The 26110-nt window shown below is 39.5% G+C and overlaps 1 protein-coding gene and 1 pseudogene across 1 annotated transcript in view; both read left to right on the top strand.

Annotated features, from left to right (window-relative positions):
- The window catches only part of KMO (kynurenine 3-monooxygenase), a 69300-nt gene that overhangs the window by 12429 nt on the left and 30761 nt on the right, over positions 1-26110 (top strand). Inside the window, 3 exon segments of the mRNA XM_081824497.1 lie at positions 23471-23540; positions 23820-23917; positions 24482-24571. Of these exon segments, the coding sequence (XP_081680623.1) occupies positions 23471-23540; positions 23820-23917; positions 24482-24571 (258 nt within the window).
- LOC145722046 (cAMP-regulated phosphoprotein 19 pseudogene) lies at positions 13393-15475 on the top strand (annotated as a pseudogene).

Below are 26110 nucleotides of genomic sequence, written 5' to 3'. Positions count from 1 at the left end.
TGAATAATCCTTTTAATGTACTGTTGGATCCTATTGGCTAGTATTTTGGTGAGAATTTTTGCATCCATGTTCATCAAGGATATTGGTCTGTAATTCTCCTTTTTGATGGGGTCTTTGTCTGGTTTGGGGATCAAGGTAATGGTGGCCTCATAAAATGAGTTTGGAAGTTTTCCTTCCATTTCTATTTTTTGGAACAGTTTCAGAAGGATAGGTATTAATTCTTCTTGAAATGTTTGGTAGAATTCCCTTGGGAAGCCATCTGGCCCTGGGCTTTTGTTTGTTGGGAGATTTTTGATGACTGCTTCCATTTCGTTAGTGGTTATAGGTCTCTTCAGTTTTCCTATTTCTTCCTGGTTCATTTTTGGTAGTTGATACATCTCTAGGAATACATCCATTTCTTCCAGGTTATCTAATTTGCTGGCATAGAGTTGCTCATAATATGTTCTTATAATTGTTTGTATTTCTTTGGTGTTGTTTGTGATCTCTCCTCTTTCATTCATGATTTTGTTGATTTGGGTCATTTCTCTTTTCTTTTTGATAAGTCTGGCCAGGGGTCTATCAATCTTGTTAATTCTTTCAAAGAACCATCTCCTAGTTTCATTGATCTGTTCTACTGTTCTTTTGGTTTCTATTTCATTGATTTCTGCTCTGATCTTTATTATTTCTTTTCTCCTGTTGGGTTTAGGCTTTATTTGCTCTTCTTTCTCCAGCTCCTTGCATACAGCAATTTTATTTTATTTTTTATTTTTTAGAGAGGGGGGCAGTGAGAGGCAGAGGGAGAGGGAGAGAATCAAGCAGGCTCCATACTCAGCGCAGAGCCCAGTGCAGGGCTCAATCTCATGACCCTGAGATCATGACCTGAGCCGAAATTGAGTCGGATGCACTTAACTGACTGAGCCACCCAGGCACCCCAGAATATAGCAATCAAGCATGAGATTTTTTAACACACCTCTTTCAGTAATTGACCAAATGAGCAAAGCAAATTTTGAACACATGATTACTAGATTTGACCTAACAAATATGTATAGGAAAATGCACACAATAACTAAGAGCACACATTTTTTTAGGCACAGGCAAAAAAACCACTTATACATATGTACCTTTTGCTGACCTTAAAATAAGTCCCATCCAGTTTCAAATGTTTGAAGATGTATAGAGCATATTCTCTGACCACAGTGAAATTTTGTTAAAAATCAATAAGAGTAGGATAACTAGGAAGTCCTATCTATTTAAAATGGAAGAAATACATTGCTATTCCACATAACTGTGGGACTAGCTAAAACAGTAAGGCAGTCATTCAATCAAGAGGAAAGAAAAGAAAAGAATAAAACACTATCATGATGATTATGGTGAGAAAAAAAAAAGCTACAGGCTGTATTAATAAGAGTTTTGCAGTGTTGCTAGATACAAACTCAACAAAGAAAAATTAATTGTATTTCTATATACCATCAAAAGCAGAAAATGAATTTAAAGATACCATTTACAATAAAATGAGAAACAAAACAATAATTACCTAGAAATAAATCTAACAAAAGAGGGTGAAACTTCTTTCATATTTCGTATAAAATTGGAGAGACCTTGGAGAAGACCCAAACAAATGGAGCGATAAGCCATGTTTCTGGATTGAAAAACTCAATGTGCTAAATATGGTATGCTTCCCAGATAGAAAGCCTCTCAGTAAAAAAAAAAAAAAAAAAAATCCCAACAGGGTTCTTTTTTGTTTTTGTTTTTTTGGTGAAATTCACGGACTCATTCTAAAACTTAGATGGAAATGCAAAGCACAAAGAATAATCAAGGGAATTATTGAAGAAGGACAAAGCAGGCAAAATTCTTTAAGATATCAAGGCTTATTCCTGGGCGCCTGGGTGGCTCAGTCAGTTAAGCATCTGCCTTTGGCTCAGGTCATGATCTCGGGGTCCTGGGATTCCTGCTCACTGGGGAGTCTGCTCCTCCCTCTGCCCCTCCCCATGCTCCTGATTTTTCTCTTGCACTGCGTGCTCTCTCTCTCTCAAATAAATAAATAAATTTTTTTTTAAAGTCTTATTTTAAAGCAACAGTAATTTGGCTTGGCATAGGCACGTGTAGAGTAGATGGAATGAAATAGAATAGAAACATAGAATCAGGTCCACACATACATGAACACTGGACAAAGCCAATAGTGGGAGAAGGAAAGTCACTTAATAGTACTGGGGAAAAGTGCATATTCGTTTGGAAAAGAAAATGAAATTTTGTCTATGAAAATATTTATAAAACATGACATAAAGCAAAAGCCACAAAGACAGACTGATAAACTTGCATATGCTAAAATTAAGACAATCTTTTCATCAAGAGGCCACTAAGAAAGCAAAAAGGAAAAATGTATCAGAGTATAAGAAGGAAAGAAATTATTTGCAACATATATAAGGAATAAAACTCAAGTCCAATGTCAGTTAAAAAAAAAAAAAAAGGACTACTCAAAAGAAAAGCAGCACTATGCAAAAGAAGAAAAGCAAATTGTGAATAACAGATGAAAAGGTGCTCAACTTCATCAATAATCCAGTACAAATTAAAATAACCATGAGATAGAGCATGAACTCACCGGACATGCAAAAGCTAGAACTTTTACATGTCAAGTAAAAGTAAGTACCATACTTCAGAATATAACTTTGGTTTATTTAGAAAGGTTAAAAATATGCACAACAGGCCTATATTCCTAGAGATACTCATACATGGGTGCACTGCATTGTATATACAAAATTAATCAGGGCAGCAGCATTATTCATAATATTAAAATATTGGAGACACCTAAGTATCCGTCAACAATAGAATGGATAAATAATACACAACAATAAAGATGAACTAGAATCACATGCAAAAGCTTGGATGGAGCTTAAGCATAATATTGAGAAAAAAAAGTAAGATGCCAAGAAAAAAAAGCTTGAATTTATTTATAGTAAAGTTCAAAAAGAGGTAAAACTAAACTATTTTAGGGATGCATATATGTCAGTAAAATTATAAATAAAATCAAGAAAGTGATAAAGTCAGGATGGCAATTGCCTCTATGAAGGAGGGGTGGTAGGCAAGGGCCACATATAGATTTCTGGGGTTCTGGCAATGTTCTTTTTCTGGACCTGAGTGATGGCTACTTTACAATAAGTTATTGTACTACCGTATACTGTTTTGCGTACTTTACTTTTTTGTGTTACGCCCCGTGATTTAAAAAAAAGAACGAGAGAGCGCTCTATCTATTGGCATGGAAGAATTCTCGAGCTATATGTTGTGAAAAAATAGGGTGTGGGGAAGTGTAAAAGTGTATAAAATTTACTACTATTTATGGATGGGAATGGAGGGGCAGGGGCCTTTAGGGGAACAGGGTGACCCAGACACCAAAACAGTGGTTGTCTCCGGGCAGGAGAAATAGGTGCCCAAGGGACAGGGTCAGAAGGCTTAGTCACTGTAAGACCCTCTTGTTGTGTCTTTTGAATTTCATACCATGTGAATGTATTACGTACCTATTCAAAATAAATAAATAAAAATGCCTAACAGCAAAAAAGTTTTCTAGCAACTCTAACCATCCTTATCCACAAGGGGCCGCTATTCAATGATGTTTAACTAGTTCCTCACCAGGGAGAAACCTGTATGATCCCTGCTCTCACTAGTGAAGAAGTGTCATCATTTATGTTCTTACTTTATTTTACACATCATGTTCCGGGGGGGGGTTGGGGAACAACCCTCAATTCACAAATATGCGCCAAAAATTAATATGCATGTAAAATGGGATGAAAGAAGACAAAGACGTAGAGAGATAATAGGAATTCAGGGATGAGTTTAGAAGAAGCACAGGATTAAGGACCTCCCCTGGAGTCAATGCACAAATTCGATTCTAAGGTTTCTAGCATCTGATGCCAAAAAAGGGAAGTGTGGTTAGTGACAAATTCAAAATCTTGCTCGGGAGAGTATTAGTACTAGGAAAAAAAAATTTCCCTGGCGGTCTGTTAAAGTTAATCCGAGAGGACCCTTGAGGTGTGCTTCCTGACTGGTCTTAATAACAAGAATAATCCACCCATCAGTTGTGACACCAAGCGACCTCACTCTCCAAGGGAAGCGAAAGATGCTTTGGGACTTCAGATGAGTGAAGTTTCATTCATGGTTAATCATGAATGAAAAAGAAAGTAAGAATACATGCTGCAGAAGAAGAAAAACCAAGAGAGCGTGCTTTTAAAAAATTCCCTGTCTTACACAAGACAGAGAACGGGTGTCTTCACTCGGCTGGATTTTTCAACATTTGGTTATTGCAATGAATTCTCTTTTTTCTTGAAGTTGAGCTGATTGTGCTTCGGGCCACTAAGGAGTTAAATGCTGTGCTCTAAGTTCAAGGGGAATTAGCCCGACTCAAACAAGCACCCTGGGCAGTATAAAGGCTGGGGAAATCAGCAGCAGGGGGACAGTTTCCTTTGTGACCGGAGCTGCACACTTATATAAAAGCACTTTGGCAGTTATGGAGTCATCTGACATTCGAAGGAAAAAAATAGCTGTCATTGGTGGTGGCTTGGTAAGACTCTATTTGGATATCCTATTCTTGTTAGTGGTGTTATATTATCATTAGTCTGAATAATTATTATAAATTGCTTACATAGATTGTTCATCTTGTGAAACTTCTCTGATATTTAAACACGCCTATTTTAAATATGGGATGAGTGGTAATTTGCTCTTTTTGACAAAAGGTATTTTTTATCTCCATTAAATACAAAGGTGTCTGTTTTCCCTGGTCATTTTGGTTTAGCATTTCTTAAAAAAACAGAGCAAATTGAATTTGATTCATCCCCATGTTGGCTATGTTTTTAAAACAGCTATCACCGTCAATAGTCATTTAGTCCAAACATTTGCCTCATTTGGTGAATAACTCAGTTTATACTAATAAGAAGAATAAAAGCTAATGCAAAATTGTTATGTTGGATGTTCGCTAGTGGGAATAGCACCTGTTTGGTCTCCTGACTTATTTGGCTGGTCCCATGGAGCATGTAAGGTGGTGGAGTGAGGGGCTCCCCTGTCGCTGGGCATAGGAGATGAATCTACAGAGCCTTGCCCCACACCTAGAAGATGTGGGAGGGGTCTCTCCTCCGCTGCCATTGTTATCTTACCAAAGCTGGTCTGTTTCATGTGGGGCTGCCTCAAGTAGACTGTATTTCCCCCCCTCAATAGAACTCCTATTTTGGAATATAAGTATCACCATTGGTAAAAGCTTAATCATTTTGTTTTCACCTTTGCTGTACTCATTTGTAGGCTTTTAGCTCATAGGTATTCATTCATTCATTCATTTACTCAACAAAAATTTCTTAAGAGCCTAATATGTGCCAGACACTGTTCAAGGCTGTATAGAGATTAGTATAGTTTATACCACACATTTATTTATCAAGTATATGCCAATTTTGTCTTTTGTTCTGCCTTCCTTATGATCTTTTCACCCAAAGTACTATGACAAGTTCCTCTAACATTTCTGGTTCTAGATTTCAGTATGCTAACGAATGCTGTCACATGCCATGTTGGTCAATGCATGTGACATATGTTGTCATTTCTTTATACGGGGCCTCAGTCCAGGTCTTTCCTATCGAAATTTTGCATGAAGTGAGATGCATGTATTCACCACAATGTCACTGCATGCCTGCTATTTGCCAACACTGCTTTAGTTACTAGGAATACAGTGGTGAACGTTCCTGAGAAGTGAAAAGAGAACAGGGAAGAAAACAAATCATTTCAGTGAGAGATAGACATTGTAAAGAAATGCAAATAGGGCAGGGCTGTAGAAAGTCTTCGCGGGCATCTGTTTGGAGTATGGTCAGGGACTGCCTCTTTGAGGGGAGGATATATGACCAGAGACCTGAATAATAGGAGGAAGCAACCATGTGCGGGGCTACAGAAAGCATTCCAGGCAGAGGAAAGAGCCAGAAGAGAAACCCTGAGGTGTTCAAGGAGCAGACAGAAAGGCAGAAAGAGTGAGGCTAGAGAAGAGGAGCTCCTGAGGCAGGAGAGCTGAGAGAGCCAGCTCCCCTAGGGTCTTAAGAGGGCAGGGCAAGAAGACTCGATTTTACTCCTAGTATCATGGGAAACCACTGGAGGACATTAGGCAGGAAAGTGAGTTGTGATTTTAAAAGACTCCTCGAGCTAGTGTGTGGAGAAGGAGTGGAAATTTTAAGGCACGATGACCAGTTAAGACACTGTTGCGTTTGTCCAAGACTCGGGCTATGGGAGCAGCAGTGACACCTCTTAGAAGGTCTCTTAGCAAAGGGGAGGTAACAAATGTGTGATTGCATATATGATTTGGGGAGGCATAAATATGTGGGGTCATCCATGGATTTCTCGCTGAGTAACACTTAAACCCTTTGTCATGTAACCACTTCATTATCTGCGCACATGCCTATGCTGGAACATAGAAGATATGTATTAAAAGCAACTAAAATTTGGGGCGCCTGGGTGGCTCAGTTGGTTAAGTGCCTGACTTGATTTTTGGCTCAAGTCATGATCTCAGGGTCGTGGATCCAGCTCCAAGTTGGACTCTGGGCTGAGCGTGGAGCCTACTTAAGATTCTCTCTCCCTCTCCCAGTCCCTGCTCACACTCGCTCTCTCTCTCTCCAAAAAAAACAAAACAAAACTAAAACTCCTCTGCAAAGGAATTCTATCCACCTTATTGCTCAGGCTCATGCCTAGGAATCATGTTTGATTCCTTTTTTCATTTTATGCGCAGACCTCCATTCCTCTTTTACTCCACCAGTAAGCTTTGGTGGCTCTATATCCAAAATCAGTGTCAATTCTGACCATTGCTACCATCCCAGTCCAGACCATCATCATCCCTCATCCACCTCCTGTGTGGTCCCACAGCTTCTACTCTTATCCACGGACAGTACATTCTCCACATAGCAGCCACACCCATCCTCTTAAAACATAAGTCTGGTAATTATAACTCTTTGCCAATGCCTTCCAATGGTTTCCCATTGCAAATAAAATAAAATCCAACTCTTTACCAAAGGTTCCACTTGAACTGAGCCTGTCTACTTGGTTGGCTTCACCATTTCCCTGTTTTATGTTTTTTTAATATTATTCATCAGCACCTGGAATTACACCCTTTGTTTTAATTTTAACCTATTAAATATCTACTCCAACTAGAATACAAGCTTATATTTACCAGTGTATTCCAGTGGCTGGAACCATGTCCATCATGACTTATTGTTAGTATTTAGTTAGTATTTTTTTTTTTAAAGATTTTATTTATTTATTTGAGAGAGAGCACATGAGAGGGGGGAGGGTCAGAGGGAGAAGCAGACTCCCTGCTGAGCAGGGAGCCCGATGCGGGACTCGATCCCAGGACTCCAGGATCATGACCTGAGCCAAAGGCAGTCGCTTAACCAACTGAGCCACCCAGGCGCCCCTAGTTAGTATTTGATAGATGAATGAACAAGAGGGATAAAAAACTCTCTTAAGGATAGGACAATGAAGGAAATGTCACAATGGACAAAACCTTGAATTTTGAGCATATCATGAAATAAAGTATTAAATAAAGCAATTCAAGAAGGTTAAATTAAAACACAAAGGACAAATTAATTTTCTCTCTCAACTTCTTTCTTGTGTCTTTCTGTTCACCTTTCCCAATCTCTTCCTGCCAACGGGCCATATCCTAGTACCTTACACTGTCTAACACATGAAAGGCTCTCCCCAGCCCCTAAGGGGAAAAACTACAACAGAGTTGAGAACTTTTCCTTAGAAGTCCAAAGGAGGGGTGCTTGGGTAGTGTCTGAAACTCTTGGTTTCAGGTCAGGTCGTGATCTCAGGGTCGAGAGATCGAGCCTGACGTCAGGCTCCCTGTTCAGTGTGGAGTCTGCTTGAAATTCTCCCTCCCTACCCCTCTGCCCCTCCCGCTCATTCCCATTCTCTCTCTCTCTAAAATAAATAAGTAAAACTTAAAAAAAAAAAATCCAAAGGATACAGTGAATTTATCTTATTTTTTTTCAGTAGTAGCCTTGCCCACTGAGAAGCCACCCTAAGAATTTGTCCTTGCCCCACTGTAAGTGATCATCTGACCCTGTGATAGACCAATTAATTTCTTTTCTTTGAAGACCTGTCAAGTCAAAGAGGTCATAAGGACACAACAGATCAAGGAAGGAACTCTTATTGAGAAACTAGAGGTGAAAGAAATGAAACCATGATCTTAAACTGGTGAAAGTTTAAAAAAAAAAAAAAACTTTAATCTGAATATTTAGAAAGATCACTGTATCGACTTAGACATTTTCTCCTTGTGTGAAACACTGCTCCCCAAGCCCCCTGCCAATGTCATTACCTCCCGGAAGCTGAAGGGTCATCCTGTAAAGACCTCTTCTCTCCTGAAAATGCCCCCAGGGTTCTGTTTGCCTCTATCACAGGCTTCATCCTATAAAAGTTATTGATATGCATGGTTTATTTCCCCATAAAAGGTATTTACTTTTCTAAATCTTGAGATTGTCTTATCTTTGGGTCCTGCTCCCTTCCTTTTTATAAAGGTTATCTCAGTGCCTTATACCGTCAAACACACTAACATACTTTGTGTGCATGAGTTTGCTTTCAGAAGTGGGGAATCATGTGCTTACAAGTTGGGGGCAATTAAAAGAAAGGCAATGTTTTCCACCAGAATGGTGTCATAAGGAATGTAGTCCTTGAAGGATGATCTTGAAAATGGATTCGACAAACAACCTCTGCCTTTCAGGCTGGAAGGAGGTCTATGGGTGCAGCTTTCTGATTCTGTAGCCTCGGGGGGAAAAACTGCCACACAAGCTGCCGTACTCTGTGTTAGTAATATCTTTTCTGTTTTTACAAAGTGACAAGCCAATGAAGTCAAAAGAAAGTCTCTCTAACCTGTCCAGTATCCTCAAGCTATGTTCCTACTCAGGTCCTGCTTCTGGTGACTGTTTGCAGTGTTTACCTGTAGGGTAGAAATGAGCGGAGCCAAAGGGCACTCTTTCAGCAACAGCTACAGCTCCTTGAGCCCTCATTTTTGCGGTGAAGCCAAGAGCTCTAGCTGAAAGAGCTACCGAAGATTCCAGGCTCAGCTGTGGCCCACTGTCCGAGCCCATGTTCAAAGATGTATCATAGGGTAGCATTGAAGCCTTCCTTCTGTCTCCCCTGCTGACAAGCAACCCCACTACACATTGTTTTGAGATCCATTATCCCTGTGTTTGATCAGCAAAATGCTCCTTGAAAAGGTATTGAGAGGGTAAAGTCTTTCGAAACATCAGAATAAGGAGACTCGTGAACTTTACGACTTCTTGTCCATAATCATGCCCTCTCTCCCAGGGTTCGAGTCAGGTTAGTGACCTCTGAAGGTTAGTTGCCTTTGAAGCAACTTCACCTTGACTCTAGGAGAGGGTGTATGTCACAGTCAAAAATGTTAGATTTCTCTTGAGGATTTATAGGGTCAGAGGTGTCTTGGTGCTGGATTGGCCCTAGACTGGGTTTCTGTCGTCTGTTCTTAGGATCTCTCCACCTCACCTGAATGAGACAAAGCATCTGATAGCGAGGGGACTAAAATCAGCTGAGACTGCAATCAGAAAATCACTCAGAACACCAGATGGTTGTGTCTTTTAACTCTAAAATTCCATGGCTTCCTTTTCACCCTTCCTTATCCACACATCTCTATCTTTGTTCTCAATCTAGTTGTTATAAAAGCAGAAATCAAATGTCACCCAGAATTTTCACTTTTGCCAAAGTCAATATCCTAGACACATAGAAACCATCAAATGTTTTATAGTCTTGTGCCAAGGCCTCTGCTTTATTTTTCTGCAAATATTAATGAGACAATCCATGTAAAGAACGTAATTACTATGAGCCTTTATTCTTATTTTATTGATATGAAAGTAAATAAAACTCTATTCACTCCACTCTTGATTTCTACTCCCCAGGCACTGAGCCCTATATGTGAGAAATGCTCACTTCATTTCTGCACTAATATCTAGCACCCTCTACCAACAAAAGGGGAGTGGATGTCTCTGTGGCTGTAGAGGTCATCCTGAATTTGCTCTGAGCTAAGGACAAGTCTTGATCCCATGCTCTAGCTCTCCTCAATCTCTTTGGTAGTTTTCCTTGTGCTCCGATCCCTCTCATCAAACAATTTTATTCTAGCTGTCTCCCTTATTATTTAGCCGTATCACCATTTCTCCAGGAGGTGTGACTAGCGTTTTGAGATTATTTTTTTGCTACCCTGTTAAGGTGTCCCATAAATTCTGCTGTTAGACCTATGTGATACAGAGAACTCACCCTTCAGAGTCTGCTTCATTTATTGCTTTGTGAGCAGCATCTGAGATGAAACCAGTAACTTCAGGCAGCTCAAAGTTTAACTGCCTGTTTTTCTTTCCTTTTCAATAGGCCCCAGATATTCTCGGACAGTTAGTCCATGATCCACACATACATCCGCCCAAGACCTCAGCAAGGCCTTGCCTTGAGAGACACAACTGTTCTTCAACCTAGGAGAAATAAAACACAATGAAGAATCTTTAACGTGGTCTCTCAAAAACACCCGGTCTGGGGGATATTCAAAACTCACAACAAAACCATAAAAATAACTTGTCCCATACACTCTCAGTTTCTTTCGCCTGCTTTGTAGCTATTCCCAAAACAAACCAAGAGATCTGGCCAAATCTTCCAACACTCACAGCTGTCAGCATCCTCTCTCCAGCTCATTTTGGCTTGCCTTCTTCCTCTCCTCTCTGTCCTCTTTCATTCTGCTGTTATCTTTATTTGCCCCTCTTGCTAAGGCCCAGGAGCTGCTGGGGCATCATTTCATTACTTCAGTCTTATCAAAGGAAATGAATGGGTGCCATATGATTGTTCACAAGCCAAAAAATTAAAATAACCTCAATGTCCAAATATAAGGGCATTGCGTACAATGAAATGTAATGCGATTGTTTAATATTTTGATTTAAAATATTTTCTGACAGGGGCGCCTGGGTGGCTCAGTTGGTTGGGCGACTGCCTTCGGCTCAGGTCATGGTCCTGGAGTCCTGGGATCGAGTCCCGCATCGGGCTCCCTGCTCCGCGGGGAGTCTGCTTCTCCCTCTGACCCTCCTCCCTCTCATGCTCTCTGTCTCTCATTCTCTCTCTCTCAAATAAATAAAAAAAATCTTTAAAAAAAAAAAAATATTTTCTGACATGGAAATATATTCACAAGATCCTGTTCATTTTTTAAAACAAAATCATAAAATCTACAACCTGGTATTTTTAAAAGAAATATTACGTGTTTTATATCCATAGAAAATTTTAACACTGGTTCTCTCTGGTGGTAAGATTGTGGAACATTACTTTTTTTCCTTCATGTTTATCTAATTTTCTAATTTTTTTTTATTAAAAAAATACCAATTTCTTACTAAGTATCAGCTTTTGTGGTTTGGACTAGAAATAGAAAGTGATAAAATACAAACTTTACAAATATCATTATTCTCTGGGCACTTACAGCCTGTGGGAGAGTCAGACGAAAATGTAAATAAATAATTCAGTTCATCGTGGGAGATATTGAAACACATATTCATATAGGCATCTGTGGAATTACAGAAGAAAAGGCAAATAAGTCTTTTGGAGGAGGAGAGGTATCAAGAAGAATTGCACTGAGAATATGAGTCTTGAAAGAAGACTAAACATTTTCCAGATGGAGAAAGCAGGAAAGGATTGTTCAGGCAAAGGGAACATTGTATTCAAAGGCATTTAAGTGTAAAAATGCATGGCATATTCAGTCAGGAAATATGCAGTAACTTTGGTATGCTTATTACAGATAGGGAATGGGCAAAAAATGAACTGAAAAGAGAGGTCATGGTCACATGTAAGAATCTTTTAGGTCATATTGAAAATTTGGGACTTTTCCCCACAGATGTATGAGGAACAAATAAAGGAATATAAGACAGAAAATGCATCCTCTAATTTTTGTTGTAGGAGACACCTAGTCTAGTGTGGAGCATGGCTTTAATAGGTGGAGACTGGGAAGGAAGGATTTTCGGAAATCCATCAGAGTAGTTCAGGTGAAAGCTTTTCAGGGCTCTCTGAAAAGAGAATGGAGGGTAGGGTAGGAAGTCTATCTTGAAAAAGTCTCAAGGAGATCAACAAGACTTGTTGTCTAATTAAATATATATTGACAAGTAGAAAGGGATGTTAAACATTCCCTGAAGTATCCTGGTTGGATGAACTAGTGGGCAGAGCTGCTAGTCTCTAAGCTATGGAATCCAGAAGGAGGAGGTTTGAAGTTTGAGGGAGGGGAATAACTTGGATTTGAGGCATGTTGAGAGGGAGAGACCTGCATGACCCCCCAGGTAGAAAGAGGTTCACTAGTCAGAGATGAGTTCAGGAGAGGGATCAAGGCTGGAGAAAAAGTCCTAAGAACCCCCACAGAAAGTCATCATCATCAAAGGAGGAAGATCAAAACTATGCTTGGCCTCAGAGACCACATCCAGATGATACAGGCTAGTGAGTTCAGGGTAAGGTTTAAATATGAAAACACATAGCATATGCAATAATAGCATGTGCAATTCTAGCAGATGGAATCATTACTAACCAAGTGTGAAGACGTTTTTATGTGCTTATTTCATGGTGAGTGCCGCTAACAATCTGGTTCTTTTCATTACATTCATATGTTCAAAGATCCAATTCTTGAGAAATCAAAGTATAGTTGGATGAGTGGGAGGTATAAACAGGCTCTTCTGTTTGGTGACAAACTCACAAAGGCCTAGAAGTCTTAGGGAGAGTTTTATACATTTCATTAAGTCAAAAGGAGTTGACACATGTTTAACATTACACTATCAGGTTAATTTCAAGCACATTATAATAAAGAGGCATAAAATGCATGACATTTTTATAGTCACCATGCCCCTTCCTACTAGGGTCAGCATTTATAAATTAAAAGGTACAGTTTTCTCATTATCATTGGACACTTGAATGATCATTGCTGGAGTGGTCACATGGGAACCCACGGAAATTTGGCGAATCCTCTTGATAAAAGTAGGGCAGCAATGGGGCGCCTGGATGGTTCAGTTGGTTAAGCATCTGCCTTTGGCTCAGGTTGTAATCCTCGGGTCCTGGGATCGGGTCCTGGGATTGGGTCCTGGGATCAAGCCCTGAGATTAGACTCCTTGCTCAGCAGGGAATCAGTTTTTCCTCTCCCTCTTACCAACCCCCCACCCCACCCAGGCTCCTGTGCTCTCTCTCTCATAAATAAATAAAGTATTTTTTAATTTTTTTTAAAGATTTTATTTATTTATTTGAGAGAGAGAGAGAACGTGAGAGAGAGAGAGATCATGAGCAGAGGGGAGGGGTAGAGGGAGAAGCAGACTCCCTGCTGAGCAGCGAGGCCTACACAGGGCTCCATCCCAGGACCCTGAGATCATGACCCGAGCCAAAGGCAGATGCTTAGCCAGCTGAGCCACCCAGGCACCCCAATAAAATATTAAAAAAAAAAAAAAAGCAGGCCAGCGAAACACCATAGAAGCATACTTCAGCATTTACATGAAAGAAATTTTCAAACAGTGTTCCTAAATGGTAAGTTAATCATCAACAGAGTGGGCCAGGATGGGGTCAAAGAAAGTACATGACTTGCAAAGAAGGAAGTAAGAGGAGGCAGGAAAAGAAGGCAGAAAAATAGAACAAAAGGGTCAATCCATAATTACGTAACTAACAATATCCCCAGAGCTCTGCTCACGCACAAACAGGCTAGACTAGTTGTTATTAAAGCTTTTAATGTGCAGATTATTCTATGATCAAAACAATTTACTCTTAATGGACTTTGGATGCCTCAGAACAAATATAGAGACGTTTCATCATTGTCCGTGAACTTGGTAGAACTGTCAAGGCAGAACTGCCAGAACTCACATCGCGGAAAGTGTGGGTTGCTCCCAGGTGTCCAGCCCTGTCCCATTTCCTCTGTCCCCTCACCACCTTCATGTCTGGTTATGCTCAGAAGCCAGCTGAGCCTTAACTGAGAGTTTGTGGTGGGCTCACAATGGTGTACACACATTTTCCTTTCCTTTTATATCTTTAGGTCTAATTAGCCTTCTTGCCAGCGTAACCACTAAAGAAGGCACTGACCGTCCCGATTAGGCCCCTTTTATAGAAAGTGAGAAGGGGAAATAAAGGTAGAGCGGAAAAAGCACTTGAGTACCTTCGGCGTGGCAGAGCTGGAGAAGCAGGGTAAGAGGGAGCCGTATGTCCCTGGAAGTCCCTAAGGCAGCCTCCGCGGAGGAGCAGAAGGAAATGGAAGATAAAGTGACTAGTCCAGAGAAAGCTGAAGAAGCAAAATTAAAAGCAAGGTATCCTCATCTGGGACAAAAGCCTGGAGGTTCAGATTTCTTAGGGAAATGATTACAGAAGGGGCAAAAATATTTTGATTCTGGGGATTGCAATATGGCTAAAGCCAAAATGAAGAACAAGCAGCTTCCCACTGCAGCTCCGGATCAGAGGTCACTGGTGACCACATTCCCACTGCACATGACCTTCCTCAACAGAAACCATCCCTTGTTGCTAGCAAGCTGGCTGGCTGATTAAAAGAGCTGAACTGCATGAATCTTCTAATTCTCATTATTTCTCCTTAATATGTTACTTCTCTGCTTTTTATTTCCTTTCATTCACCAATTTTCCCAATTTATTTTCCTTTCATTCACCAAATTTCATTCAAATTTGTCATTTGAGAATGACAGCTTTGCAGGTAGCCATAGTGTGTGCTGCTATTGTAAGGGAATACACGTGTGTAGAGCTTTGGTTAGTTTTAACAGTGCACTGGTAAAGAGAACACGTTAGAGCAACATAAAGTAATCTACTTGAAAATAATTGTATGTATTACCTAACTTCTAGTGTAGGACTGATTCAACAAGTAACAAGCAAGTTTTACAATTGTAATATATTGGCTTTCTTTAATTCATCTTAATTATAGCTTTGTATGTTACTCTTATTTACTATAACCTCTATTGTATTGATTTCTTCTGTATTTTCCTTTTGGATTTTATAAAACAGAAGTTTAAGACCACAAGTTGGAAGGAAGATCACATTCTTCAAACAAAAATAGATGGGGCTCTGAAATATTAGTTTCTCTGTGCTTGAACTTGAATGGCCTTAAACCTGTTTCAGCTTTAACAGTAGAATTTTACTTGGGCAATATTTGCCCATTCTGGTGTGAAAAAAAAAAGCACTTTATTAGCCATGTTACTAATCCTTCTGGCTGGACCTATATAATATCTACCAGTATTCGTTTCTTTTAGTTTTACTCGAACTTTAGTTACACAGAACTGGAATTATAGTCTTTGTTTCAGAACATACTATGAGCATACCATGGTCTTGGAGAAGACTTTTATTTACCTTTTTTTGTTTATTAATAATAATAAGTAGCAGCAGTAACTGAACTCACCACTCAACGCTAGAATTAACACATTGCTGGTGACTTAGATCAACCTCTGTGCTTCTCCCTCACCCATTATAAGCATTGCCTTGAATCTCGTGTTTATCATTCTCTTGCATATATATATGTATATATATATGTATATATGTAGGTTTTATGTATGTGTGATATATTTATCTCATATCTGTAACATAAATAATATGCATATATACTTCTAAAAATTATGTATATATGTATATCTGTGATTTAGCTTTACTCATCCTTATTAGACTATCATGCAGTATGAAATCATCTGGGACTTATTCTTTTCATTTATAGTATTACTAAAATATTCATATTACTGCCTTTCATTGTGTGAATATGCCATAATTGATTTGTTCATTCCTCCCTGATGGCCATTTGGGTTGTTTCCAGTATTTTTGTTTGTATGTTAGTTGTGAAAAGTACTGCTCTGAACATTCTGGCATGTGTCTCCTGGATGTACGCCCTGAGGAGACAAGGTAGATTTGTCAGAGGTCATCGCTAGTAATGTGTAAGAGTTCCTCCAGGCCCTCATTCTCTCCAACACTTGACTTTTCATGAACCAAGATTATATTTAATCTTACTTCCAAATTACTTCATCTAGCTTTATTCCAACATTCCTGACCCTGTTGGTCTCCTGATCAATATCCTTCCCCGTCCTGCTCTCCACCAGAAAAGGAACAGTGAGAATTATGTGCTGTGAAAGAAAGAGAAGTTTCTCAAGCCTCTCTCTTTTCCTTCAGGGAGACTTACTCCATTTAGCCTTTAATTGTCTCCTTAATTGTTTTCTAAATGCCACAGAACAATATAGCCTTTGGGAGAAATTAACTTTATTGTATCAACTTCACTGTAGCCTTCCAGGTTTCTCTTCCTTAATGAAAACTTGTTACTGCTATTGCCCTTACTAGATAGTCTTTAACACATAAATGGAAGGAATGTAGATAGACGGGCAATTTTTCATAAATCGGAAGAAAGCAGAGAAGGAAGAAAGAGATTTAAGATGTTTGTGTTTAACAGGGGAAATCACCTGTGGTGAAATCAAAGGAGCTGTGATTAGTGAAACATAAAAGGCTCTAGGGCTGTGCTGGAAAGGAGTGAAAAGTGATGGAAAAGTTGTTGAGACACACAGTGTTCTGTGCTGGGCACCAAGTCATGCTATTAGTGGAGACAGCTTGACCCCTGCTGGGAAAGTGATACCAGCAATCAGGGAGGAAGTCACTTCAGATTGAGGAATTGAAAGGAAAGCAATCAGATAGAGGGATTAAAATGAATACAATTTGTCATGATCTCTTCAGACACATCAAATGCCAACAATTAACGTGTTCATAATTTCAGGAGTGGCTGCACAGGGAAAACTGATTTATTATAACTTTTGTTTAGAGCAGTTTTAGGTTCACAGCAAAATTAAGGGAAAGATACAGAGATTTCCCAATATCTCCAGCTCCCATACATGCACAGCACCCCCTATTATCAGCATCCTCCCCCAAAGTGGGATATTTAGTGCAAGTGATGAACCTACATGGACACATCATCACTCAAAGTCCATAGTGTACATTGAGCTGCATTCTGTGAATTTGGACAAATGTGTAATGACATGTAGGTACCATTAAAATATCATACAGAGTATTTTCAATGTCCTAAAAATCCTTCGTGATCCATTTGTTCATCCCCCACCCCAACCCTGGCTTATTTATTTTAACCAAATGGTTGAGCATAGATTTCTTGGTTGGCCTTACAGAATATTAAATATGTGGATTGCTTTGTAAAAATTAAATTTGAAACCTTTCCGAAACACACTTAATGGTTTAAATAGGGACTAAGTTCTTAAAATAACTATCGTCAGTCTACAGAAACTGAATGATACGAAGAAAGTTTGGTGGCCACAGTATCAATGAATGGTGAGAGGAGCTCAAGCTTGAACCACTGGATTATTTAAAAAACAAAAACAAAACCAAAAAACCCAAAAAACCAAACACCAAACCAAACAAAAAAACCCCCAAACATAAGTGCTTAGGTGTCAAGGTGTCTTGGAGCAGAGGAGTAAAAACTGGAGGGAATAAAAGAGGAATCAGGTCTGCCTGTGCCTGCCTCTGGACTGACAAATAGGCCCTAAACTCTGACCTAGTGTGCGGCCCTCTCCTCAGCCCCCACATCCACCAGGGAGCTGCTGAGAACCTCTGAGGTCTCCCACCTCCCAGATGTGCCCCCATCTATCTTTGTGATTCTTGTCTCCTACTTCTCACTGCTACCTTCCCTTCCAAAGCCATCCTCCCTTCTGTTGTCATCAGTCAAACTCTGAGTCACTTCCCCCCAGTCCTGAAGACTTCAGCACGTTCACATCATCTTTTATCTATATCCCAGCACTGCCATCACCCTGAGCGACTATCAAAGTTCACATTGTCGGCCCATGTGACTCTCTAGCCTCTTCATCCTTGAACTACATGCTTCCAATATCTTCCATCTCCACCATACTTCAGCCTCCAAGTCCCATGACCCATGTTGGACTTGGACCTGGTCATCCCACAGAACTGCCCCATCTAAGATAATAGAGGCAGACCTCAGATTCTGATTAAAAACCTCCTAACTTCCTCCCTCAGTTCCTGCTGCTACATCTGCTCTTCACAGGGACCTCCTACTTCTCCCTGTTCAGGGGCCCTCCTCTGTCTTCCTTCCATTTCATCCAACTTGGAGTTACTGTCCATCAGTCCAAGTAAAATCTTCAAGTCCTTGCTTTCCATCCCATCCACATGGCCAAAACCCCACCCTGTTTGGTTCCAATCCTCTGCATAGAAATTCAGGCTGCAAGAAAAAATATAATATAACCTCACATCTTGGTGCCACTATAAATTCTCAGTCTTCATCTACAACTGTGTCTTCAATGGTATTCAGACACTCTTCTAATTTATTGATAAAAAGCTCACGTTCTGGAACCAGACAGGATCCACTTGAATCTTCACACCAACTCCAGCCCTCACTAGCTGTGTTACCTTAGGTAAGCCACTTCGCTTCTCTTGCCTCAATGACAGTACCCGTAAGACAAGATAACAACAGTACCTCCTTCATGAGGCTGTAAAGATGAGGTAGAGTAGATTGCTGGGCATAACAACCACTTCATGGCTACCATACATGAGCATTATTATTTCCTAAATCCGATTTCTCTGTTCCTTCTTTCTAGTAGATACTTTTAATCTTTATCGTGTGTGCCTTCTACTTAGAAAACCCTCCTCTTGACTCACCCACCCTTAGCTGGTGCATTCTTGTGGTCTCCAGGAAGTCATATCCTATCCCACTCCACACCCGTAATTTGGCTTGAGGGTCTTTTCTCTGTCCTCTCCTATTGTTGATCATCTTGTGTTATAATTGACTGGAATCCCCTCAAGAAGCCTGGGTATATCTTGCTCTCTGTTGTATCCTTAACACCTAGCACAAGGCTGGCACATAGGGAAAAAATTAATATATATGTGTTAAATACAAATATACAAATAATATTAGAAAAAATGAAGACCTAGACAGGACCGTGAACTTCCTGAGGGCTGCTATTTTCTCTGGATCACTTTCAATGCCTAGCAAGGAATCTTGTAATACTTGGGAATAAATAAATATTTTTCAAATAATAATTTTTCTGTATCTCTTGAGCATTGTTTTTAAATTTCCAAAAGGATTCCTACTCTTTTGTCAACTTGCTTCTTCTCTAGATGTCAAAATAGTCTCATTCTTCAAAGTTCAACTGAAAAGTACTGTTTTCCATGGAGTTTGTTTTACCAATCCCTTTGTTCTGGCTATCTATTGCTGTGTAACAAACCACCCCAAAACCTAGTGGCCTAAAAGAACACTCTATCACTATGCCTCACAGTTCTGAGAATGGTCTGACATATGGCTGCAATCACCTGAGAGCTTGAGCGGGCTGAATGTCCAAGCTGGCACACTCCCACGGCAGGTACTTGGTATGGGCTGGTGGTGAGTCAAGAGCTCAGTTGAGGCTCTTGTCTAGAACAACTGCAAGTGGCCTGTCCCTGTGGTTTGGGTTTTTCATTACATGGCAGCCTAGAGATATTTACTCTTCCCACATGATCACCGGCTTCCAAAAGGCAAGAAGCAGAAGCTTCCAGGCCAGTTAAGGACCATGCCTAGAAACAGCTCAAGTGTCAGTTCTACTGCATTTTATTGATCAAGGCTATCACAGGCCCTCTTGGATTCAAGGAAATGGAGAAATGAACTCCATCTTTTGATGAAGGAGTGTCAAGGTCGTAACTACAGAAGAGCTTGAAGGATGGGAGATATTTTTATTGCCATCTCTGAAAAATACAGTCTGCCCTATTGCATCCCTCGGAGCAAAATTTATCCTTTTCTGGTTTGTTCTCTAAGTACTTATTCCTTATGTTTTTTTATCATTGATTTCCACCTCTGGGTCCAGAATTATTTTGCTAGGAAATGTCTCTCAATCTATAGGCTTGCAAAATGTTGGGTAAATGGAGTAAAATTGTATGACTCAAACATACACAGTTGACCCTGAACAACAGGGTTTGAACTGTGAAGGCTCCACTTATGTGCTGATTTTTTCAATAAATATAGTACAGTCATATAAATGTATTTTTCTCTTCTTTATGATTTTCTTTTCTCTAGCCTACTTTATATGTAAGAATACAGTGTATAATACATAACAAACAAAATATGTATTACCATGTTACCAGTGAGGCTTCTGGTTAACAGCTGCTAGCTACTAGTAGGCTACTAGCAGTTTTCAAGGAGTCAAAAGTTATAGGTGGATTTTCGACTGTGCAGGGGTCAAACACCCCTAACCCCCATGTTGTTCAAGAGTCAACTATAATTATTATTAAAGTGTATGTAAATGTTTTTTTGAAAGATTTTTATTTACTTGAGAGAGAGAAAGAGAGAGAGAGAGCAGAGGGACAAGCAGACTCCCCGCTAAGCATGGAGCCCAGGACCCTGAGATCATGACCTGAGCCAAAGTCAGTCACTTAACCAACTGAGCCACCTAGGTGCCCCAGTATATGTAAATGTTTTATGATTAAATTCATTATATATATATTTTTAACCAACCCATATTAGAAATTTAAATAATGCTGGGGATCTGTAAAATGTTTACGTAAAAAGTGGGCCTTTATACTCAAAAGTGGTTTGCTAAGCATTGATTGGTTTATCTATTTGTCTCTTCTTAACTGAATTAGGTGTTATTGAGCCCAAGGACTTAGCTGGATAGCCTTTAGATCCCTAAAGTTTAGTAGATTAAATCATACATAATAAATGCTCAATAAATTTTGACTTGGTTTCATTACAAATTTTATTTAAAAATGTAATATCTACCATTCATTTATACATTTGACAAATACTAATCAGGTACTTATTATGTTCCAAACACAATGGTAGAGGCTAGGGATCAAATGGTGAGCAAACCATTTTGCAGCCCAGTGGGGTAGACATATTGACCATACAATCACCCTAAAGATGTGAACTTTCAACTGGGATAAGCTCTTTGTATTAGTTTCTGCAGGCTGCCATAACATAGTACCAAAAACCAATTGGCTTAAGGAACAGATTTTTAATATCTTATAGTCTTGGAGCCTAGAAGTCCAAGATCAAAGTGTCAGCATATTGGTTCCTCCTGAGGGCTGTTCTAGGCCTCTCTCCTGGGCTTGCAGTTGCCCAGCTTCTCCCCATGTCTCTTCATATCATCTTCCCTCTCTGTATGTGTCCAAATTCCCCTTTTTAGAAGGACACCAGTTGGGTTAGGACTCATCCTAATGACCTCATTTTAACGTCTTAATTATCTCTGTAAAGACCCTCTCTTCAAATAGGTCATATCCTAAGGTAGCAGGGTTAGGACTGCACCATATGAGCTCGGGGGTGCGCAATTCAACCCATAACATTTTTCAAAGGAAAAGCCTGTAGCACTGTGAAAACTCAAGGAACTCAAGGAAGGCTTCCTCGAGGAAGAGATCCAAATAGCCACTTAATATATGAAAAAGAGTTTAACTTTTTAGCAATCAGTCATATTAAAACCACACACCTTCCTATTTTACCCATTCACCACAAGATTTAAAAGTTTGAGAACACCAAGTGCTGGCAAAGATAGACTCTCAGAAGCTGCTGGTAAGAAAACACATTGATAGAAAATTTCGAAACAGTTTGACATAATAAAGGTGAAGATACATAAACCTTTGACCAAGGATTAAGCTTCCATGTATAAAATCCTAGAGAGAAATTATGCAGGTGTGCATCAGGATACAGGTACAAAAATATTCTTTGCAGCATTGCTATTTATTTATTTATTTATTTATTTAATTTATGAGAGAGAGAGAGAGAGTGAGTGAGCAGGGGAAGGGGCAGAGGGAGAGGGAGACGGAGAACCTTACACAGGCTCCAAGCTCAGCATGGAGCCCAACTCAGGGATTGCTCTCACGACCCTGAGATCATGACCTAAGCCAAAATCAAGAGTTGGACGTTTAACTGACTGAGCCACCCTTTGTTGTTGTTGTTGTTGTTGTTGTTTTAATTTAAAATCAATTAATTAACATATAGTGTATTATTAGTTTCAGAGGTAGAGGTCAGTGATTCATTAGTTGCCTATAACACCCAGTGCTCATTACATCGAGTGCCCTCTTTAATGCCCATCACCCAGTTATCCCATCCCTCTACACATCCCCATCTCCCCTCCAGCAACCCTTGGTTTGTTTCCTAGAGTTAAGAGTCTCTTGGGGTTTGTTTCTCTCTCTGATTTCATCTTATTTTATTTTTCCCTCCCTTTCCCTCTGTTCATCTGTTTTGTTCCTTAAATTCCACATATGAGTGAAATCATATGATATTTGTCTTTCTCTGACTTATTTCTCTTAGCATAATACCCTCTAGTTCCATCCATGTCCTTTCAAATGGCAAGGTTTCATCCTTTCTGATGGTTGAGTAATATTCCATTGTGTATATATATATATGTATATATATATATACCGTATCTTCTTTATCCATTCATCTGTCGATGGACATCTGGGCTCTTTCCATAGTTTGGCTATTGTGGACATTGCTGCTATAAACATCGGGGTGCAGGTACCCCTTCGAATCACTATGTTTTATCCTTTGGGTAAATATCTAGTAATGCAGTTGCTCGGTCATAGGGTAGCTCCTTTTTGAGGAACCTCCATACTGTTTTCCAGGGTGGCTGCACCAGCTTGCATTCCCACCAACAGTGTAGGAGGGTTCCCCTTTCTCCGCATCCTTGCCAACATCTGACGTTTCCTGAGTGGTTAATTTTAGCTATTCTGGCTGGTGTGAGGTGGTATCTCATCCCTGCAGCATTGTTAATAATATTCCCAGGCCATCATTTCATAGTATATACATTTATCAAATCATTGTGTTGTATACATTAAATTTATACAATGTTATATGTCAATTATATCTCAATAAAAGTGTGAAAAATATTCTCAGACCAGAGACAACTCAAATGTCCTTCAACAGTAGAACAGCTAATTAACCTGTGAGATTGTATGCAATGGAAAATCATAGAGTAGTGAAAGTGGATGGCCTGGAGTTTATGTACAGTCATATAGATGCATCTCAGAAGCATTTTGTTGAATTAAAGAAGAGAAGATACACAAGCGTGATTCTAATTATGTGATTCAAAAGCAAGGATGGGTTATTACAAAACTCAGAATAACATTTACTCCTAGGTGAAAGGTTGGGGATCATTAACTGGGGAGCAGGTGGTGGGAGCTATGGAGGGTTGGCAGTGATATTCTGTTTTTGACCAGAATGGTAGTTATATGGATGTTTGCCTTCTAAGTATTATGTAAACTGTACATATTTTGTGATCTTTCTGTATGAAAATTATATCTCACTATAAAAAAGTTAAAAAAGAAAAACACCAAAGCTACCTCTGAAATCATACCATTTAATCTTGAGTTTATCCCATTATTTTTGCAAATGATGTTTTCTGCTGGTGATTGAATAAATCAACTGGACAGCCAAGACTAATACAAGTACAATTACACGTGATGTTGCATTTTGCCAGTAAAATTTCCCTGTATTTGTGGAATCAGATAAAAATATGAAATAAATTGCTTTGATTCCTAGGTTGGATCATTAAATGCATGCTTCCTTGCAAAGAGGAATTTCCAAGTTGATGTATATGAAGCTAGGGAAGGTAAGACAAGACTGAAACTCGTGAGATGTGAAAATTCTGATTCTCTGACATCTTTCTCTTTAGATTTTAAAAAGAAGTGTTTTAGAAAGAGGAACTTATTTTTTTTTTTGCAACTGCAACTATCTAAATTTAATTTAATACAAAATCATGACTATTAGTGTTTTCTGTAAGGGAGCTAACAGGGGTCTTTTAATTTGGTTCTGATTGCACCGGTTGTTTAGGTGTTATATGCTTAGCCTGTCCTGAGGTATAATACAGAGTCTACTTTCAATGTCTTAGATATCCGAGTGGCTAAATTTGCATGTGGAAGAAGCATTAACTTGGCCCTTTCTTATAGAGGACGACAAGCCTTGAACGCCATTGGCCTGGAAGATCAGGTACCTTGTTAATGCATTATCCTTGTAAAAGATAATACTTGCCATTTTCCAACAACGTTGCCAAACTTCTCACTGTCTAGCGTGTCGCTTGGAAATGTGAACAGAAGTAACATATTTTGCTGAGAGTACTTTTGCTGATAATGTGTCTTTGGGATGATACAAATTTCCTTAGATGTGTGTGTGTAGGAAAACACTCTGCACGGGGCTTCAGGAGTCCTGGGGTTTCCTCCTCATGCATTGCTTGCTCTCTTTTGTGATCATGAGAAAAATCACTTATAACCTCTTTGACACTGAACCATTTTCCTTAATTGTAATACGTGATTTAGACCAGATACAATTTAAGTCAATTCCAAAATCTAAAGGTTAAAAAAAAAAATCAAAACCTAAGATTTGCAGGAACATACTTTTCATTGTTTCCATCATACTGTGCTTCCCATCATCCTTTGCATTAATTTTTAATTTTTTGAAAATATTTGAAAAATCGCATTTTAAAACCGATGTCTAACTTACTTGCATGATGCCACATTATGGTAATTGAAATTGATATTTCTGGTTTTATTTCAGGTTGTATCCCAAGGCATCCCCATGAGAGCAAGAATGATTCACTCTCTTTCAGGGAAAAAGTCTGCAATTCCCTATGGGACCAAGTCACAGGTCGGTTTACCCTGAAGATAGTGTTTGCTTGCAGTTGAGTCTAATGTCTGGAATGTGACTCTTGCTCATTGGCCCTTCCTTTCCTCTCTAGACCTATCTTTGACATTGCCTGTATCAGCCTACCGCTCAGAAACATATACTAGTTAACAAGTTAATTGACAGGAGGCCGTTAAAATAGGGCCCAGTTTCTAATAACCATTCAGTAGGAATTAGTTATGTTGTCATCACTATTAGGCTCTTTTTTGCCTGTATGCATCGCTCATGGTGGCCTGGGACACCCTTTCTCTCCTATCTCCTTTTAATTACATAAAGAAGATTACCATGTATTTATTGTTGAGCATAAAATGCAAGAACAACTCTAGAGGGTTTTCCCCAAACTGACTCTTTTGCCCCAAATTTAATTATAATGGAATTTATAGAATGAACCAGAAATTTTTTCAGTGCTGTATAACTTCTACAACAACAGAGGCCAGATGGTGATGTAGTTTACAAAAGAAAATCCATTATCCTGCTTTGTGTTCTTCTTATCTTCACATAGTAACACACAGAGTTGGGGAAAGTATGTATTTTTATCTAATATTTATACCTTCTAAGTTTGTTTCTTTGAGAGAGAATGAATGTACCAAACATCTATCAACTAGAGAAAAACCCAACTTGCTTCATCCAACAAGGCCTCATTTTATTAAGGGCAGAACCCAAGTGAGGTTTATATTCTTTGTCTCTGAGCTCCCACAGAGCTCCCATTGCAGCGGATCAGCAATTCTCAGATTCCACTGGGATCTTGTCAAAATGCAGAGTCTGATTCTGTAGGGCCAGGATGGAGGCTGAGATTACGCATCCTAAATACACCCGGTTGGTGTCTGTGCTGCTGGTCCGTGGACCACGTGTTGGGCAGCAAGAGATAAAGCACAGGTGCTCATGGGAACAAGGTCCGTGTGATGCTTGAAGCACCTCACACCTGTTAGGATGCTACTATCAGAAAACAGAAAGGGAAACAGAAAATAGTGTTGGGAAAGATAACGGAGAAACTCAACACCTGTGCATTGTTGGTAGGAATATAAAATGGTGCGGCCGCTATGGAAAACAGTCTAGTGGTTCCTCCAAAAATGAAAAACAGAATTTCCATATGACCCAGCAGTTCTCCTTCTGGGTATATATCCAACAGAACTGAAAGCAGGGACTTGAAGAAATATTTGAACCCTCGTGATCATAGCAGCATTATTCACAACAGTCAAAAAGCAAAAGTGACCCAATGTCCATCAATGGATGGATGGATAAACAAGATGTGGTGTACACGTATGTAAGATAATAGAAAATAAAATATTGGTTTCTGCCTCTGGTTCCTGGCACAGAACTCCTAAAACTCTTGTAATTTCCTAAATGATTAAAGGACTAGGAGATCTTTTGTTCTAATATTTGGTCTTTGACTGTGGTTCCTAACACAGAGCTCCTAAATCCTTTGGAATTTCCTGGGTGATAAGAGTATCTTTTGTTATAATCAGGTAACTCTTGGTGGGCTTCTGGATGGGGGCTGGTCAC

Source organism: Leptonychotes weddellii, chromosome 6, assembly GCF_054177405.1.
Source record: "Leptonychotes weddellii isolate Sample4059 chromosome 6, ASM5417740v2, whole genome shotgun sequence".
NCBI classification, from domain to species: domain Eukaryota; kingdom Metazoa; phylum Chordata; class Mammalia; order Carnivora; family Phocidae; genus Leptonychotes; species Leptonychotes weddellii.
Note: the sequence above shows the minus strand (reverse complement) of the source record. Positions and strands in the feature narration are given on the sequence as shown.